The 19584-nt window shown below is 21.3% G+C and overlaps 2 protein-coding genes across 3 annotated transcripts in view; both read right to left on the minus strand.

The window, feature by feature from the left end:
* The window catches only part of LOC127282617 (glycerol-3-phosphate acyltransferase 1, mitochondrial), a 24100-nt gene extending 14350 nt beyond the window's left edge, over window positions 1-9750 (minus strand). Inside the window, exons 1-2 of one of the 2 annotated variants that reach the window (XM_051306976.1) lie at window positions 9551-9750; window positions 2643-2728 (exon numbers count right to left, since the gene is read on the minus strand). In XM_051306976.1, coding sequence (XP_051162933.1) covers window positions 2643-2704 — 62 coding nt within the window. In that variant the 5' untranslated portion in view covers window positions 2705-2728; window positions 9551-9750. The remainder of the gene's footprint in view (window positions 1-2642; window positions 2729-9550) is intronic. The other variant, XM_051306977.1, reaches the window with a different exon arrangement.
* A 1366-nt stretch (window positions 9751-11116) lies between these two features.
* On the minus strand, window positions 11117-18842 carry LOC127282620 (V-type proton ATPase subunit B). Its single transcript, XM_051306983.1, has 4 exons — window positions 18650-18842; window positions 17582-18048; window positions 14650-15315; window positions 11117-12695 (listed from the first exon to the last, which is right to left on the minus strand). Exons 1-4 carry the CDS (start codon window positions 18735-18737, stop codon window positions 12429-12431), a joined length of 1488 nt encoding a protein of 495 aa, XP_051162940.1. The 5' UTR covers window positions 18738-18842; the 3' UTR covers window positions 11117-12428.
* Between the last annotated feature and the right edge of the window lie 742 nt (window positions 18843-19584).

Consider the following 19584-nt stretch of genomic DNA (forward strand, 5'->3'; position numbering starts at 1 on the left):
AATGAATAATATATCATCGAAGTGTGCAAATGACGTAAATATCAAGTTTCGTCGTTTGCAAATAAATTTATAAGCGTAGAAAAAAAATTGTTCTCTTTGTAAATAAACATTTTTTTTTTTTTATTATTAAAAACGTTTTTTCCAATTGTAAAACAAAAAAGATAATAATGAATCGTTTTCTATTCTAATTTATTAAAAAAAATTTTGGTTAATAAAAAATAATTTAATTTAAGAAAATTTTTTTTACTCAAATTTGAGAAAAAAATATGTTAATTTAATAAAAATTATAAAAAATTTAATTTTCAGAAAAATAAATAGGTAATAAACATTTTTCTTTATTACGATTTTTTTCTAAATTGCAAAACAAAAAAGACAAAAATCGTTTTCTATTCTAATTTATTTATTGGTCAATTTAATTTATAATAAAACTAAATTTTTTTTCAATTTTTTTTAACCTTTTTATCTTAAATTTAAAAAAATAAATTATAAAAAAAACAGTTAAAATTTTTACTTAGGTATATATATTCTATTTTTTTTTTTTTTTTTTTAATTTTTTTCTGATTGTGAAAGCAAAAAAGAGATAAAAAATCGTTTTCTGTTCTCTAATTTATCAATTATTATAATTTTTTACAAGAAAAAAAAAATTGACAATTTTTTAAAACTTTTTTTCATTTAAAATTTAAAAAAATGTTAATTTAAAAGATACATCATAAGAAAAAAAATTGATATAATTTTAATTAGTTAATTTTCTAATTTTGTTTCTTGAACTTTTTTTGTTTTCTTTTTTTTCTATTTCTTTTATTTTATTTTGTTAATTTTATAGCCGTGCTAGTGATAACAGAAAGAGAATGAAATTTTTTTTTGTAAATAAACAAAATTAAATTCGAACAATTTTATTTAAAAAAATTAAAACTAAAAATAATTTTAATTAATTAGTTTTGTATATAAATTTTCTAGTTTGGTGCTTTTTGAATAAATAAATAAAAAATAAAAAATAAAATAAAATTTTCTACTTTAAAAATCTTTTTTTCTTCAATACGATAAAAAAAACCAAGTTTCGTTCATAAAATTTTTTAACAAAGAAAATATGTATAATGACCACATTAAATATACATAAAATTAATATTTGTTGCTTTATTACTTTTAAGTTAAACAATTAAAAAGTTAAGATTATTTTTTAAATTAAATTATTCCATAAAATTATTATTATTATTATTATTTTTATATTATACTTCAATATAAAAATTATTATGATTATTACTATTACTATTATTATTATTATTATAATTATTATTAATATAAAAAAATTATATCTTCAAAAAAATTGAAAAAAATTAGAAAACATTAATTAGAATATTTAAAAAAAAATCTTTTTATCATTTTTATAGCAAAAGATATTGCAAAAAATTTGTTGCGACGTAATATTCAATTTAGAATAAAATTTTCTCAATTTCCTTTATTTTGACATAATAGAAATCATTATAATTTCAAATAATATGATTATTGAAAAAAAAGTATAACGTTACGTAAAAATTGAACCAATTTTATCGAACTTATTTTGGAAGGCATAATATATATATATATCGGATTCTATTTTCACGTTCAATAATACATTTGTAAACAATATTCAGTTAAAACAGGAAATGTTCGACTTTGTATTCAATTCAATTGTTAATGTTCACCATGATTTTACAATTAGCAGATAATACGAAAAAAAAGAAAATTGATATTGTATAAAATACACTAATTGTTATTGAATGATGAACGAGAATCGATCCTTCAATATTTTATTCTGAAATTTTATCATCTTTCAGAAAATGTCATCAAACTCTTTTTTTTTTTTTTTTTTTAAAAAAAGTAATTAATTAATCGAATTATCAATTACTTTTTTTTAAATATAAATTAATTATAAAATCTATCTAATATATAAATAAAATAAATAAAATAAATAAAATAAATAAAATAAATAAAATAAATAAAATAAATAAAATAAATAAAATAAATAAAATAAATAAAATAAATAAAATAAATAAAATAAATAAAATAAATAAAATAAATAAAATAAATAAAATAAATAAAATAAATAAAATAAATAAAATAAATAAAATAAATAAAATAAATAAAATAAATAAAATAAAATAATCGAGGGGGATAATTTCTAATTTTTGACAATTTTTTATATCAATTTTGGGAATTTTTTTTTTTTTCTAAAATTATACAAATTATAACAGTTTCGAATCATTTAAAAATTGAAAGAATTTTCCGGAAAAAAATTTTTTTTTCTGACTCTTTCTATAATAAATTCGTAAATGAAAATTTTCAACAATTAGCTCCTTAATTTTTCATGAAGCTGAAGTATGCAACGTTTATATAAACGATTTTTAAAGAAATAATTTTTTGAAAATGAAAAATTCTATAATTTTTTTTGCCTTAAAAAATATTTTTTTTTATAATTTGTTGATTAATGAAAAAACTACAAGAAATATTTTTTAGGCAAAAAATTATTTCTTTAAAAATCGTTTATATAAATGTTGCGTACTTCAGCTTCGTAATTTTTCCCCCCCTTTTTGGTGGTATATATAATATATATTTTTTTTAAAGAATCTCATCAGATTTCAATGAACCTGAAATGTGTCTCATACCTGTCATTAAATAAATAATAGAGAACACCGCAAAAGATGAGAAGCTCCACCAAACCGTACATATTGTCGCATCGGTAAAATAAATTCTGCAAAAAATTTTTTCTTCCTAACAAAAAAAAAAAAAAAACAAAAAAAAAAAATACACAAAAAAACAAGTTCACAGTTTAATCACAGAACAATAACATTGAATGAGGACCGCACAAATGAGTTTCATTTCCACTTGTAAGAGATGTTGTGAGACCCTCATCGATAATAAATTTATCGTCACATTGAAACAGTCAACAGTGGGAAAAAGATTATTAAGCTGATCCAAGCATTGATTAAATGACATATATATATTATATGTTGTATATCAAAAAAATTGTCTCTGCCAATTAAATTTACAGTTCTTTTGTTTTCTTCCGAATGGCATATTTTATTTATATTTATAATCGAGAATCACTCTCATCTCTGATGTGTCTACTCTCTTCCTGTGACTTTTGAGCAATGAAAAGACTTGCACTATAAGTAAGCTGTGTCACTTTATTTTTCTTGTACTCTATATATATATAATAAAATACAATCACTAACTTTCTAGAGAGCCTAAAGTCTATAATTCTCTGTTATATTTGCCCTTTGATCACTTATTCAACAACAATGCGCTTTTCTGTGGTACAATACAAAATTATATTGTTACAGATAATTCACCACTTAGAGGGGGAAAGAGAAAGAGAAAAAAGAGCCGAGTCCCGAAAAACTTATAAACGGTTTCCTTCAAGGACATTATATTTCTCCCCCAAGATAATTATAATTGAGCTCTCTCGCATTGCTGACAATGAGTGAAAATAATTTTTAGAAAACGAAGAATTTTAAATCAACAAATATTTTTCAAAATGAAAATAATTTCGAATCATATTCCACCTTTTTTTTTTTTCCAAAGAAGGCTGTGAATTATTTTTTTTATAAAAAAATTCTTATATACACTTTGTAGCATTAATTTTCATTTCACAGAAATGACAATATTTACCAAATTTCCTTTTAGACTGAATTTTTATTTAACAAAATTATTATTTTGCAGAATTTTCATTTAGCAAAATAGAATATTCAATGAATGAAATTTTTTTTTTAGATTGAATTTTCATTTAAAAATTTTTTTATTTAACCAAGTTTTCTTTTACGTTAAATTTTTATTTAGCAAAATTTTTCATTTTACAGAATTGACATTTTTTTTATCAAACAAAATTATTATTTAGCAGAATTTTCAATTTAACGGGATTTTCATTAAGCAAACATTTTTTTTATCAAAATTTTCTTTTACGTTAAATTTTTATTTAGCAAAATTTTTCATTTTACAGAATTGACATTTTTTTTATCAAACAAAATTATTATTTAGCAGAATTTTCAATTTAACGGGATTTTCATTAAGCAAACATTTTTTTATCAAAATTTTCTTTTACGTTAAATTTTTATTTAGCAAAATTTTTCATTTTACAGAATTGACATTTTTTTTATCAAACAAAATTATTATTTAGCAGAATTTTCAATTTAACGGGATTTTCATTAAGCAAACATTTTTTTTATCAAAATTTTCTTTTACGTTAAATTTTTATTTAGCAAAATTTTTCATTTTACAGAATTGACATTTTTTTTATCAAACAAAATTATTATTTAGCAGAATTTTCAATTTAACGGGATTTTCATTAAGCAAACATTTTTTTTATCAAAATTTTCTTTTACGTTAAATTTTTATTTAGCAAAATTTTTCATTTTACAGAATTGACATTTTTTTATCAAACAAAATTATTATTTAGCAGAATTTTCAATTTAACGGGATTTTCATTAAGCAAACATTTTTTTTATCAAAATTTTCTTTTTCGGTAAATTTTTATTTAACAAAATTATTATTTAGCAAATATTTCACTCAATAGAATTTTATTTTATTTTCAATTTCTTTAAGCAGAATATTATTATTACATATATAGAATAATTGTAATTTAGCTGAATTTTTTTTAGCTTGAATATTTAACAGAATTTTTATTTAGCAAAATAGAATATTTACAGAACCAAATTTTCATTTAACAAATTTTTTATTTAACCAAGTTTTCTTTTACCTTGAATTTTAATTTAACAGAATTTTTATTTAGCAAAATTTTTATTTAGCAAAATTTTTATTAAGCAAAATTTTTACTCAAAAAAATTTTCATTTAACCAAATTTTCTTTTAGGTTCAGTTTTTTTAAACACAATATTATTATTAAGGAGAATTTTCATTTAGCAAAATAGAACATTCACTGAACCAAATTTTCTGTTAGATTGAATTTTCATTTAACAAAATTTTCTTTTAGGTTCAATTTTTTTTTAACAATATTATTATTCAGCAGGATTTTAATTTAGCAGATATTTCTTTGTGGTTAAATATTTAACAGAATTTTCATTTAGCAAAAAAAATATTCACTGAACCAAATTTTCATTTAGCAAAATATAATTTTCATTACTGAACAAAATTTTTTTTATATTAAATTTTCACACAACAGATTGTTCATTAATTTAAAATTTCCTTTAGGTCGAATTTTTATTTAACAAAATTAATATCGAATTAATATTATACGAAATTTTACTATAAATAAATATTAGCAAAAATTGTTTAAAAAAAAAACTAAAATTTGCTCCAAAATCTTATCATGAAAAATATTTTTTAAAATATAAAATTAAAAATTTGAACTTTGAAAATTCTATCAATTTGATTCCTTGTTTTAAAAAACTCAATTTTTTTTTTTTTTGCTAATTGAATTATATTTTCAATTATTTAGTTATTATTTATTTTTATTATTACCTATTTAATAAAATTATTTTTAAAAATTAATTATTTTAAATTAAGTATTCTGTAAATTCAATTATCAAATTTTAATTTTTTTATGGTTAATTATTATTTTTTTTTTGAAAATTTTTTCAGAAACTAGAAATTTAATATTCTATTTTGAATTTATAAATAACATTTTTTTTCTCCATAACACAACTCAGCTTTTTTTTTTTTTTTTTTTTTTTTTTATTTTTAAAATTGAAAAAAAACCAAAATAGAAAAAATTGTTATACAAAAACAAAATTGACAAAAATTTATTTTAGACATCCGAAATTATTTTTTTTTTTTTGTTTTTTTGATACAAAGTGTTAGAATTTTCTAATAAATAAATAGTGCACTTTGTGTAAAAAAATATATATATTGGAATTGTGTTTGAAACGAAAATAATTTATTTTCAAAAAAAAATTTCAATCATTTATAAATAATAATTATACTTTCTCCATATATAGGAATAATTTGATTAATAATTTTAATTAAAAGGAAAAGTACCGCTTAAAAAAATATAAAATAATATATAATTGAGCATTTTATCCGCGTGATTTCTCAATGCAATTTTCAGATTTCCATTCAATTATATTATCAGCATCCACATGTTTCTAAGCATTAATTTATATTCCAATCTCTTTATGTCAAAACAAAAAGTCATTTTTTTTCTTTTCTTTCTTTCAAGATAGTATTTAACTAATTCAAAGAATTTCATTTAAACGTCCTTTATTATATTTGAAAACATTCTTTGCACGCATTATTGTTTAAAACACGTTTTTATCGTCAAAATTATATACTTATATTCCATGCATTTTTTTAAACTTGGTTAGCTTTTAGAGTTTTTATTTTTTTCCTCTCATCATGTATTTAGCAAAGAAAATATTATAAAATTTTAACATTGTTTGACGTTATTGTCAAATATTGAAAAAAATAATATTATGACGCAATATTAGTAGAAAAAAAAATAATAAATTAAAATTTTTTTACTTATTCAAAATAATACCACAATTTTTTCAGTATAGAAAATATAAAAAAAAGGAAAAAAATAGAAATAAATAAATACAATTAATTAAATGAAGCAATTAATAGAAATTAAAAAATAAACAAATAAAAAACAAAATTATTTCTTGACTAAGAATTTTTTTTCAATTAAATTACCTATTAATTATTAATATAATAATAATTATTATTATTATTTTATTCTTATAATTTCATTCAAAATTATTATATTATTTCATTGTTAGTTGTTATTATTATTGAATAGAAGTATTAATAATAATAAAATAATAGTAAAAAAATAAACAATTTTGTTTTTTAAAAAATTATAAAATTTTTATTTTAATTTTTCATTTAATTAAATTTTATTTTAAATTTAAAAACCCAAACTATTAAAGTTGAGGACAGTCATCAGAATACAAAGAAAAAAATCGAGTTTCCGTTTTTTTTTGAAGATAAGATAAAAAAAAGAAAGAAAGAAGAAGAAAAGTCTAGAAAGAAAAAAAAAAATTAAAAATGAAACAAACTTTTTTTCTTTTTGTCTGCGGCCGAAAAAACGTGCCAGTGGCGTGAGCAGAAGACTTGACCTCGACCCGATAGTGTCTTATTGTTGCAATCTTTTGACCCCTATTGGTTTGCAATATTTATATCAAAAATAGTCATTCTATGTTATTATATATAAAAATTACAATTTACTTACTCAATTTAATCATTGATTATTAATTTCTATTTTCACTTTCCAATATTTCATTGTTCGCGAATTTATTCATTTTTATTTTCTATTTCCAAAATTTAATTACAAAAAAAAAAAAAAATATTTTCTTACATCCAAAAAAATTTTTTAAAAACTATGAAAAAAAAAAAATATTTAAATGAAATTGAAAATTGCATTAAGAAATGTCACGTGGAAACATACAATCTTTTAATGTTGAGCATTCTTGTCACTTGAAAATATTTTATTGCAATGAAAAATCTTTCCGGTGTTTTATCATTGAGTCACTTTATGTGTTGTCATTGGAATTGATTAATAATTAATTATTCTTATTCACAAATCGCACATAATAATTTTCCGCAATTTATAAAATGTTTTAAAAAAAACATTATTATATTTAAATCGCGTTTTTTTTATTTTTTATAGATTTCACTTGAGTTGTTTCCTCTTTATATAAATCGCGGATTATCAATTAATATTTTTTGCTGAGGTTAGCACAATTTTTTTTTTTTTTAAATTTCTACGATGTTTGAATTTGAATAAAAAAATAAATAAAATAAAATAAATTGCCTCACAAGCAAATAATTATGCCAGAGAACACGCTGACAAAACTGAAATCATCGCATTGACTGTGCGTTTTGAAACGCAAACATCAACTGTCTTGATGAGAGAGGTGTCCCTTGCGTTATAGTCAAAGTAGTATACAATGCATTAAAAGAGTACCTTTCACATTTTCTAAAAAAAAGAAGAAAAAAACATTTTTTTCAAAAAAAAAAAAAAAAAAAAAAAAATAGTAATTAAATTGAAAAGAAAATTTTCAAGTTTAAAAATCATTTTTTTTTAAATTCAACTGTTAATTAAATTGACAAAAAAAGCTGTTTTTTTAAATTAATGTTTCCTTATTGTTAAAACCGTTTTTTAATTAATTTTATATGAAATCAAAATAACCGAAAATTTTTACTATAAAATTACCAAAAAAATTAATATTTGTAATTTTTTTTTTTTGTAAACAAGTGTAAAATATTAATTTAAAAAAATTGTTTGTCAATTTTTGTTTTTTAATTTTTCCAATACTAGAATTAATTAACAATCGTAGTTAATGAATTTTGAATTGTGAATCACAATGATTGTACATACCTTGAAGATTCAATTTAAAGATATAAACTAATAATAAATGCATGAAAATTGCTGGACAATATGAAGCGTCGTAAAAACGCTAATAGCTCTCAATAGGATTAATTGGAAATTGCTAACAATTTCTAGCTCTACAAAGTCGTTTGAGTTTATATGAAAAGATTTATCTTATATTTCGAGAAGATAAGATTTTTTTTTGTCTAAGATTTGAAAAATTTCTTCTCCCTATTTTAAAAGAACAAAATTTCTTTTAAATATTCTCTGAAAATAAATTCAAAATTTAACACATAACAATTTATTCTTGCTGTGAATTCAAATATATTGAAGGTTATGTCGCGTTCCTAAAATAATTATTTTATTATTTATTTATTTTTTTTTTCTTAACATTCTCTCATTCACCTCATCAAGGGAACAATGGTAACCTGCTTCTAAAACGAATTTCACCTCGGACTCGTTACGTGAACAGAGTAAATTCATTAATCCCCCACCTTTTTTTTTTTGTCAAATAATAAACAAACATTGAATTTTTTTTTCTTTGATAAACTATTATTATTATGTATTTATTTTTAATACTAAAAGCGATGATAATAAAAATAGTAATAATAATAATAATAGTAGCAATAGATATATATATATATATATATATATATATATACGAAAAATAAAAAAAAACAGTTTGATCGAATTTTCAAAAAAAAAAAAAAAAAAAAACTGAATATATCCATTTATAATTGAACAAATAATACAATAGCAAAGCAGAAAAATTGAAAATTCAAAGAAGTGACAGGACAATATTCTAAAACGAATATAAAAGGTTTTTAGAATTTTGAAATTCTTTATTCTCCGAACAAATGAAAGTTGAATAAATTATCAATAGGAATGCAACAAGTTTTACTTGCATTATTTTTTCTCGAAAAAAAAAACACAAGCAACAATAATTACTATATAAGTAAACAAAATATGCGGTTTTCTCTTTTACAATGCAAGAAAAAATATATTGTAATATAATTCAAAGATGAACGCAATAACACATGAAAAAGCATCATAAATATTGAAATAAGATTATTTAATTAAGTAAATATAAATTAAATAAACTTTTATATTAAAATGAAGAAAAAAAATTATTTTTCCTTATTATATTTATGTAATTTACACTTGACACGTGATATCAACAAAACATAACCTAATTTAACACACGACAAGCCAGATTATAGAGAAAAATTAAAATGTAATTAAATTTTACCTTTTGTAACAGTCAAATTAGAAACAAATCACTATTGCATTCATTGATGTTTTCACTTCACTAATTATTAATTATTTTACTCTAAAATATAATATTGATAGAAAATGAAAAAGAGAAAGATATATATATGTTAAAAATGTTTAAACAAGTACTTTGTTCACTAGTTGACGCCATCGACGCCATTCGAATGGAATCTCGATGCAAAATGGACAAATGGCGGGGGTAGAAATCAGGTGATTCTCAGCTGATTGGTTGAATAAAAGTCACGTGACATTGGCGGGTTGTTTACAACTAATTATAATTGCAGGTAATTGTACTTCATTTAAATGTCATGTTTAAAATTAACTTGCTAATAAAAAAAAAAAAGAAAAAAAGTAAATAAAATCAGGACCACAATACATTGTTAGCATAAACCGTTTGTGAATGAGGTTAACCGTTTTGTTTAACAATAATATTAGAAAATTTTAAAGATTTCATTTACTGTAGGTTTTAAATTTTTTTTGTGCAAAATTATTTAAAATAACAAAAATTGTCATTTAGGGGAAAAAATACATATATATATAAGAGGTTAAAATAAATTTGTTAATTATAATTTCAAAAAAATTTTCGGTTTTTTTTCTATTATTGTTACAGAGATAAAAATAGTTTGTGCTATTTACAAACCGGTTTGTAATTTTTACAAACTGCTTCGCCTAACATAACTTCAAATTCTTAACTAAAACTGTTTTTTTTTAAACATAAAATTGCAATAGAAAACTTTTTTTTGTGAAAAAAAAAATATAATTACTGACTTTACTGTAAAGTTGTAATAAAAAATTAAATTTAATTGAGAAATTTTATGAAAATTGCTTTTGTATTTTATTTTTCAATGAAGAAAAATTAATTTTTCATATTAAATTTATGTTTTATACAGTATTGATTTTAAATTTGAGGTTATGATTTCTGAATTAGATTGTGGAAAACCCAAAAAATTTGTAAATAGCACAAATTTTTTTGTAGAATTATTTAATTTAATTCCCACGTAGAATTGTATATTATGTAAATTTCATTTACTTGAATTTAATAATTAAATTTAGTTATTAATTAATTTAATTTTGTAATTAATTAATTATAAAATAAAAAAAATTGTTAAACGAATAAAAATAAAAACAAAAATATGATTAAATAAAATAATTAAATTATAAAATTATTAAAACTTATTATTCCACATGACATTTTCAATTAAAAAAATTTTTTTTTGCTTGGAACATTTTTTCGAATTCTTTATGATAAATAAGAGAAAAAGAATTATTTTTTTTATTTGATAAAAGTTATTTTTTTTTTTTTTAATTTAACGTCATTAGAAGCAGAGAATTTTTGAAATTTATTTTTCTCTTTCTGATTAAATTAAAATTTAATTAATTGAAATTAAATTTCTTAAATAAAAATAATTTTTCATATATGAAATTTTATTCGATTTTCATGAAGATTTCGAAAAAAAAATGCATAAAAAATTTTTTTTCAATAAAAATCTCAAATGGAATTCCCTCTTTATGGAAATAAGAGGAAAAAATTGTAAAGAAAAAGTTTTACTTTCATAGATTTCTTTTAATATATATAGTTATTGTACATTTATCTTTTGTATAACACTAAAAGAATTTAAATGATTAACTTTCAATTAATTACACACGACAGTTGAATCACTGACATTTATTAACAATGATTGCTTCGGAACCTCATATCAAACAGGCGTTGCAATTTTAATTTATTTTTTTTTTCTTTGCGAATAAATTCTGACTTTTCATTTCAAAAAATCAAGCAATTAATTTTTTCTCGTTTAATCACATACTATATCTAAAAATTTACAATAAATTTGATAGAAAATGTATATCCGATGAATCTTGTACATTTTTTTTTTTTTTTTTTTTGAGAGAGAGAGAGAAAGGGAAAAGAAACTGTACATTTGGATGTTGGGCGACAATTCTTTTTTTTAAGGATCTTTCTATAAATAAAAATTTTCATTTTTTGGAATGTGCGGGGGGAGGCGCTTATTATTGAAACAAAAAATGTTTATAACGCACTTGCTCTTTGTTTTTCTCGTTCATAATACTGACTTATATATTACAATTTACAATTTCATGATTTTTTTTTTTTTTTTAATTTAACAGACGTAATTCTTTTTTTTACGATTAAAAAGAACGATCATTGGAAATTTATTTCAAAGATGTTTCAAATGCGCGCATACACACATGGCCTTGGTGTTGCTTGAAATATTTTCGTGAATTGAACGTTCTTTTTTTTTTTCTTTTTTGAAATTAGCGACGTTAATTAAAAATTGACTACTATAAATTTAATCGTTAATAAAATTACAAACTTTCCGATGAATGGAAAATAAGTGCGCTTTGCTAACTAAATTATATTTATTTATAATCACCCTTTTCCAATTTTAATATAAAAGCGTGATTTTAATATTTGATAAAATCTCTCTTGTCGCTATAGTTTTTTTTTCTTTCATATTATAGAATATATTCAAAACAAACATAAAAACATATTCAGCAGCTATAATTTAAAAATTTACATTTAAAATATTCACCTGATCTTCTTTTTTTCGATCTTGACGAACCATATAGTATGTATATTATTAATACATAAATTTGAAAATATTTTTCTTATATTGTCTTCGAAAAAAAAAAAAAATGGTTCTCAATTTATATATTTTTTTTATTGTTGTACTATTTAGATCAAAATTCATGAAGCAAGAAAATGTTTTTTTTTTCCTTCAAATTTTAATTTAAAAATAAATGAAAATATTCTTGCAACACAAATCAGGTGTTTTTTTTTTGTTTTTCTTAAATGATATTTATTAGAACTAAAAATCAAATTTTTTTTTTGAAGTTAATTAATGACGTGAGTCTCTTGGATAGAATTCAGCGAGTGTAGTGGCTGGAATTCTCTTTAACATTTCCTTCGGGAAGATACGAAGGAGTTGCCAGCCAATGTCAAGTGATTCAAAAACTGTACGATTTTCATAACTTCCCTGAGAAATGAAATTCTTTTCGAATTTCGATAAAAATTCGAGATACAATAAATCATCGGGCGTTAATGCTTCCTCACCGACAACAGCCTTCATGGCCTGTACATCCTTACCGATGGCGTAACATGCGTACTGAAAAAAAAATTTTTTTTATCATTTATTTTAGATAAATATTTAATCAGATATATAGATCTCACTGAAAGTATTCACCTATAGAAAATGTTAACTACATGTTTTTTTTTTTTTTTTTTTTTTGATGAAAATGAATGAATTTTTTTTTTTTTTATGAAATGTAAAAAATTATTTTTCATACAAGAAAATAAAGTTTCACCTATTTATTTTTTCATAGATTTCAAATAAAAAAATAGAAAAATATTCTTTTTGTACTTAGATAAATTATTATAAATGATGCATGATGAGAAATTTAACAATATTGAATACCTTGATGCAAAAACAGGATATAACCCATTTTATTTCAATGGGCTATGTCTGTTTCTTGCATCAATCTGAATTTTATTTTCATAGAATAACATCTACTTAATTAACCAAACAAAAAAAAAATTATCTAACAGAATTTCCATTTAACTAAATTACTATTTAACGAATTTTTAATTTAAAGTTATGCAGAAAGAAATTTTCATTTAACTGAGTTTTTTCAATTCAAATTTTATTTTTCAATTTTTAATTCCTTTATTTGGACAAATTATTTAAATTCTTGCTTAATAATAATAATAATACTAATAATAATTTTCTGAAATTTGATAGTTTTTTTTAAATCCCTGATTTTTTTCTGAGTTGCAAACCTACTCTGTTAATTATCAGAGTTGCCACAAAAATTTCAATATAACTTCCCTGATTTCCAGACAATATTTTCTTTGCCTTCAATTAAATTTTAGAAAATTTCAATTACTTATAATTCTTTTAATTCAATAAACATATTCAAAAATTCAATTATTTTCAAAAATAAAATTTAAATTATTATTGTTATTAAGAACTTGATTACCTATTTCTTAATTTGAAATAAATTCTTTGATAGTTGAATTATTTTTGAAATATTAGTGTAAAATCTTTTAAAAAAATAGGAAAAGTAAAAACTTTTAAAATTGTAACTCTTTCAATATATATATTATAAATATTTAAAAATTTTTATTATATTATCAAAAATTTTGATTGCAATTATTCGAGATATCAATTATTTCCAAATATTGAAATTAAATGTTTACAAAAAATTTGTACCTATAAAGTTTTTCAAATTTTTAAATATTTTCCAAATTTTCAATTGAAAATCTTCTAAAATTCAATAATTAACAAAAAATTTAATTGCTAACCTTCAAAAAATTTAATTAATTTAAAATTTCAAATCTTCTAAAATTCAATTAATTCTAAAAATCTTAATTGGAATAATTCGAAAATTTAAGTATTTATAAATTTGTGTTTAAAATTCCGCCAGGTCAATAATTTTTAATAAATTTAATTATTTAAAAAAAAAATAAAGCACAAATTTTCTAAAATTTAATTATTTGTCTGACATTGTAAACAATTGTTAAGTTTCATAAAATTTTTAATTAAAAAATATTTTAAGATAACTGAATTTGTAAAGAATTTTATTAAAATTATTTAAAATAATTAATTTAGAAAAAAAATTGTATTTTGTTTAAAAATTTTGTAAAAAAAAATAAATGTAAAAACAAGTCGAAAAAGTCGCATTTTATTAAAATAAATCGAAAAAAATCCGAAAAAGTCGTATAATTGGAGGCCTGAAATTTTTAAATTGATACATTTTTAATGTATCAATTTCAATTTTCAATTAACATTCAAAAATTTCTGAAAAATTCATATCTCGAAAATGGCTTGTTAAAAAAAATTTGAAAAAAATCATGGAAGCTAGTATCAATTTAAAAAAAAAATCGGAGACGCAATTGAGCCGCCGGAAAGTAAAAGGGCGCATAAAGTTTGTACGGCCATTTGAGTTGGCCGGCTGTACAAATTTTATGCGCCCTTTTACTTTCCGACGTAGATGGACTTCGAATATGGCGTATAAATCATAAATAAGAAAAAAAAAGAATAGATTGTAATAAAATCTTACCAGTTGATTTGAAACATCCGAATGATCCTTACGAGTCATTCCTTCGCCAATAGCCGATTTCATTAAACGAGACAATGACGGCAACACATTGACCGGTGGATAAATTTGTCTGTTATGTAATTGACGATCGACGTAAATTTGTCCCTCGGTAATATATCCAGTTAAATCAGGAATAGGATGTGTAATATCATCATTAGGCATAGTAAGAATTGGAATTTGTGTAATTGATCCGTTACGTCCCTCAACACGTCCAGCACGTTCATAAATTGTTGCCAAATCAGTGTACATATAACCGGGGAAACCACGACGTCCGGGAACTTCTTCACGGGCAGCCGATACCTCACGAAGTGCCTCAGCGTACGATGACATATCAGTGAGAATAACCAACACATGTTTTTCGCATTGATAAGCTAAAAATTCAGCTGCCGTTAATGCAAGACGCGGTGTAATAATACGTTCAATGGTGGGATCATTGGCGAGATTTAAAAAGAGGCACACATTTTCCATTGAGCCATTCTCCTCGAAATCCTGCTTAAAGAAACGTGCCGTCTCCATATTTACACCCATAGCGGCGAAAACAATAGCGAAATTGTCCTCATGTGAATCCAATACAGATTTACCAGGTACTTTAACGAGACCAGCTTGACGACAAATTTGAGCAGCAATCTAATTGAAAATAGAAAAGAAAAAATTAGTTTTTATTAAATTTACTATTCAAAATAAAAAATTAAATTTATTTTTATATTTTAATCAAAAACAATTTAACAAGATGTTCATTTAAGAATTAAATTCTTTTTCAGAGGTTTTAAAAAAATTCAAGATTTTCTAAATTAAAATTTTTAAATATTTTTTTATAATTATAAAATTATTCAAATAATTATTAAAATATAATCATTTTTTAAATATATTGTTTCAAAGTTATATGAACAATAACAGGGTTGACACAAAAATATTATTTTATTATTACTTTTATTTATTTTTTTTAAATTGAATTATTAAAAAAATATAATATTTACTTTAATTGTTTGCAAAATCAATAATTTAAAATAAATTCATCGAAAATTACATGATTTATAAGATTTCAATTGAAAATTCACTAAAATTCAATTATTGTCCAAAGTTTTTAAAAATATTTCACCAAGTCAAAATGAAAGTTTCAATTATAATCACCTGAAATTCAATTAATATTTCTAAAATTTTTAACTTCAATTTCTTTATAAATTAATTATTTCTAATAATTTTTATTCAAGTTTTTCAAAAATTCAATTACATAAAACATTTTTTAATTAATAATTCTTTAAAATTAAATTTTTGTTTATATAATTTTTAAAAAAACTTAAATAATTCAAGTCTATTAAAATTTTATTTAAAATTCTTCACTAAATTAATTTTTTGAATTACTTTAATACAGTTTTTCAACAATTCAGGGAAATAAAAAGTATTTTAATTAAAAATACTTTAAAAAATTTTATTATTCTTTAAAGTTTGTAAACAAATTTTTTATCTGTTAAAATTTATGAAAGTTTTAATTTAAAATCTTTCTGAAATTTAATTACTTCCAACAAAATTTTAACTCGAACTCTTTTAAATTCAATTGAAAATTTTTTTCCCATATTTTTATATATATAAAATTTTTTCTTAATTAATTATTTTAACAGTTTTAATTCAATTTTTCAAAAATTCAATTATTAAATTATTTTAATTATTTTTTAATTAATGTTTATATTTACAACAAAATTCTAATTTTTGAAAACTCAAAAAATGCAATCATTTCTAAAAATCTAAACTGTAACTCCATCAAAATTCAATTATTTAGAACAGATTTCAGTTGAAAATTCTCTAAAAATTAATTATTGTCTGAAATTTGTAAAAAAAAATTTCATTATTTCAAATTTATAAAAGATTCAATTAAAAATCTCCTGAAATTCAAATATTTTTTAAAATTTTAATTAAAAATCTTCTAAAATTCAATTATTTAACAAATTTTAATTAAAAAAAAAAATTTTTTTTTTCAATAACATTCTTATTAAGGAATTCCTAAATTTTATTTAATTTCTAATAACAAATTGTTAATAATAATAAAATATTTATCAACTAATTAAATTTATTGAAAATAAAAAAATGGACTTTTTAGATTTTTCTTGTAATGAAAATCGACTAAAATGAATTTTTTTTCTTACAAAAGTCGATCCAAGGCCTACAATAATAAAAATGTAAGAAAATAATTTTTAGAAGCAAAAGGTTGAATTGAAAATTTCAAAAATTATAATTTTAATAGCATTTTTAGAAATTTGATATTTTTTCAGTACTTTTCATAAAATTCCCTGATTTCCCTGTATTTTAAACAAAATATTTACATTTTTCATGTAGAAATTTTCAAGTCCACTTCTGGGCCGAAAGGCTGAAGCTTAATTAATAAATAAATATTTATTTTATTTCTTGTAAAACAATTCATGTAGAAATTTTACTTTTTTTTAAATTTTCTATTTAAAATAAAATATTCCATAAATTTTTTTTTTTAATTTTTGAAAAAAATCTCCTTTTTTACAAAAATTATAATTAAAATATGTTTTCTCAAATTCTTGATGAAATTTTTCATTAATTTTCAAATAATTTTTAATATCAAACTTTATCGAAAATCATAATTCATCACAAGTTTGAATTATAAAAAAAATCAAAATATCATTCTTAAAAAATGAAATAGTTTCAATTAGTTCGAGATTTAAAAATATAGAAAAAAAAAACAAGATAAATTTATCTTTTTTATAAATAAAATTAAATTCACGTCGTTTTTTTCTTATCGGTTTTCAAGGTACAAATTAATTTTTTTTTTAACAATTAATACCAATTAAATCAATAAAATAATTGAATTAATTAAATAATTAATTAAACGGGAAAATTTGTTAGGGTAGAAAAGTGATTTTTTTTATACCTCGTTATGTGGTAGACCAGCTGCTGAAAAAATGGGAATTTTCTGACCACGAGCAATTGAATTCATAACATCAATTGCAGAAATTCCCGTTTGAATCATTTCCTCGGGATAGATACGTGACCAAGGATTAATGGGTTGTCCTTGAATATCTAAGAAATCTTCAGCAAGAATTGGAGGTCCTTTATCAATTGGTTTACCAGAGCCATTAAATACACGACCCAACATATCCTCCGAAACTGGAGTTCGTAAAATATCGCCTGTAAATTCGCAATGAGTATTTTTTGCATCAATACCCGATGTTCCTTCAAAAACTTGTACAACAGCTTTTGATCCTGAAACTTCAAGAACTGATCCTGAACGTAAAGATCCATCGGCAAGTCTCAATTGAACAATTTCAGCGTATTTGGGAAATTTCACATCGTCCAAAATTACCAGAGGTCCATTAACGCCAGACACAGTTTTGTAGACTGAAAATAGCCCCCAAGAAAAAATTATTATAATTTCTTATTTAAAAAAAAAAAAAAAAACATTCATATTTACAAAATAAAAAAAAAAGGAAACGCCCGCACCTCACGTGAATCTTTTCATTGTTGACGTTTCTTTCTCAAAAATTTCAATCGCATTCATTCACAAATAAACTATTTAATATTCATCTAATTCACAATAAAAATAAAAATAATAAAAATTGAAAATTGAAAAAAAAAATTCCTCATTAAAATCAATTTTGACTGTTAAAAAAAAAGAAAATATCCCGAGGTATAATAGATCACGAAAAGTCACATGACTTTAATGAGATACGAAACGTATATACACACACTTGAATTGACAGAATGTTTTCTCTTATTTTTCCTGAACGAAAAATAAATGAAAATGAATCAAAAAGATTATTTCTTCTCTTTATATTGTTAACGATATTCTAAAATTGTCAAAAATAAATAAAACAAAAAAGAAGAAATTCGGCAATCAGCTGACCCATTTGTAGGATCGATCAAAATTGCTACGCCCACTCTTAAATAAGTACCTCGCTGTCAATTTTTCACTGAAATAATTTTTTTTGTTGCAACTTACCCAAACGTGGCTGTGAGATGAAATCTCTGGAAACTGCCAAAACATGTTCCTTAGCAGCTTGACGACTCCCGATGGTATTGGGATACATATTTGTTAAATTTGTTTTAACTAAATTTCTATCACGAGTTCACAAGAGAAAACCTTACCAAACAGTGTTGGTGCCGAAGAAACAAGCAGAAAGCAAGAACTTCTGATGTGCGCGTTGTAATACTGCGCCGATTAAGAGTGAGAGAGAAAAGACGATAAAAATCGAAACACAAAAAAGAAGAGGGGAAAATTGGATTTTTATTTTTAATAAAAAAAATTAATTTCTTTTTTTTTTGAATTATTACAATGAATATAAGAAAAATAGTTGAAATATATTTTTTATAATCATTTTTATGAATACTTTTTTATGAAAATCATAAAGAATGGCTAAAAAATGATTTTTAATGATTACCCTTTTTCAAGATGAGAAAGAGAGATGATAAAGCACGTGGGATCACGTGGCTTTAATTTGTTTAGTCAATTTCGTTTCAAATTTATTATAATATGAAGAAAATATATTTATTTCACTAGGTTATCAAATTTATTCAATGAAAACAAATTAGTCAAATTATATAAAATGTTAATATACCCTTAATATTTGTCTATTTCTCCCTTGAAGTTAGTCGTATTTCTGACTCGAGTTGTCATTTCATAAAATCGCGGGAAATTATTCAAAACTATTTTTTTACAAAATAACATTTTTTTATAGAAAAATATTTTTAATTTTTTTACAGTATTACGCTTGCTTTTCACCGAAATGTCAATACGTCGAACAGACAAAATGTCGAATGGACAAAATGTCGAAAAGCCATAACCTAGAAAAGCCAAGACGTCGAACAGTCAATACATCGAACAGACAAAATATCGATAAGCCAAAATATCGAAAAGCCAAAACATCGAACAAACGT

The sequence above is a fragment of the Leptopilina boulardi genome, unplaced genomic scaffold (genome assembly GCF_019393585.1).
Source record: "Leptopilina boulardi isolate dan_hultmark-lab unplaced genomic scaffold, ZJU_Lbou_2.1 LbouV2_300, whole genome shotgun sequence".
NCBI lineage: Eukaryota > Metazoa > Arthropoda > Insecta > Hymenoptera > Figitidae > Leptopilina > Leptopilina boulardi.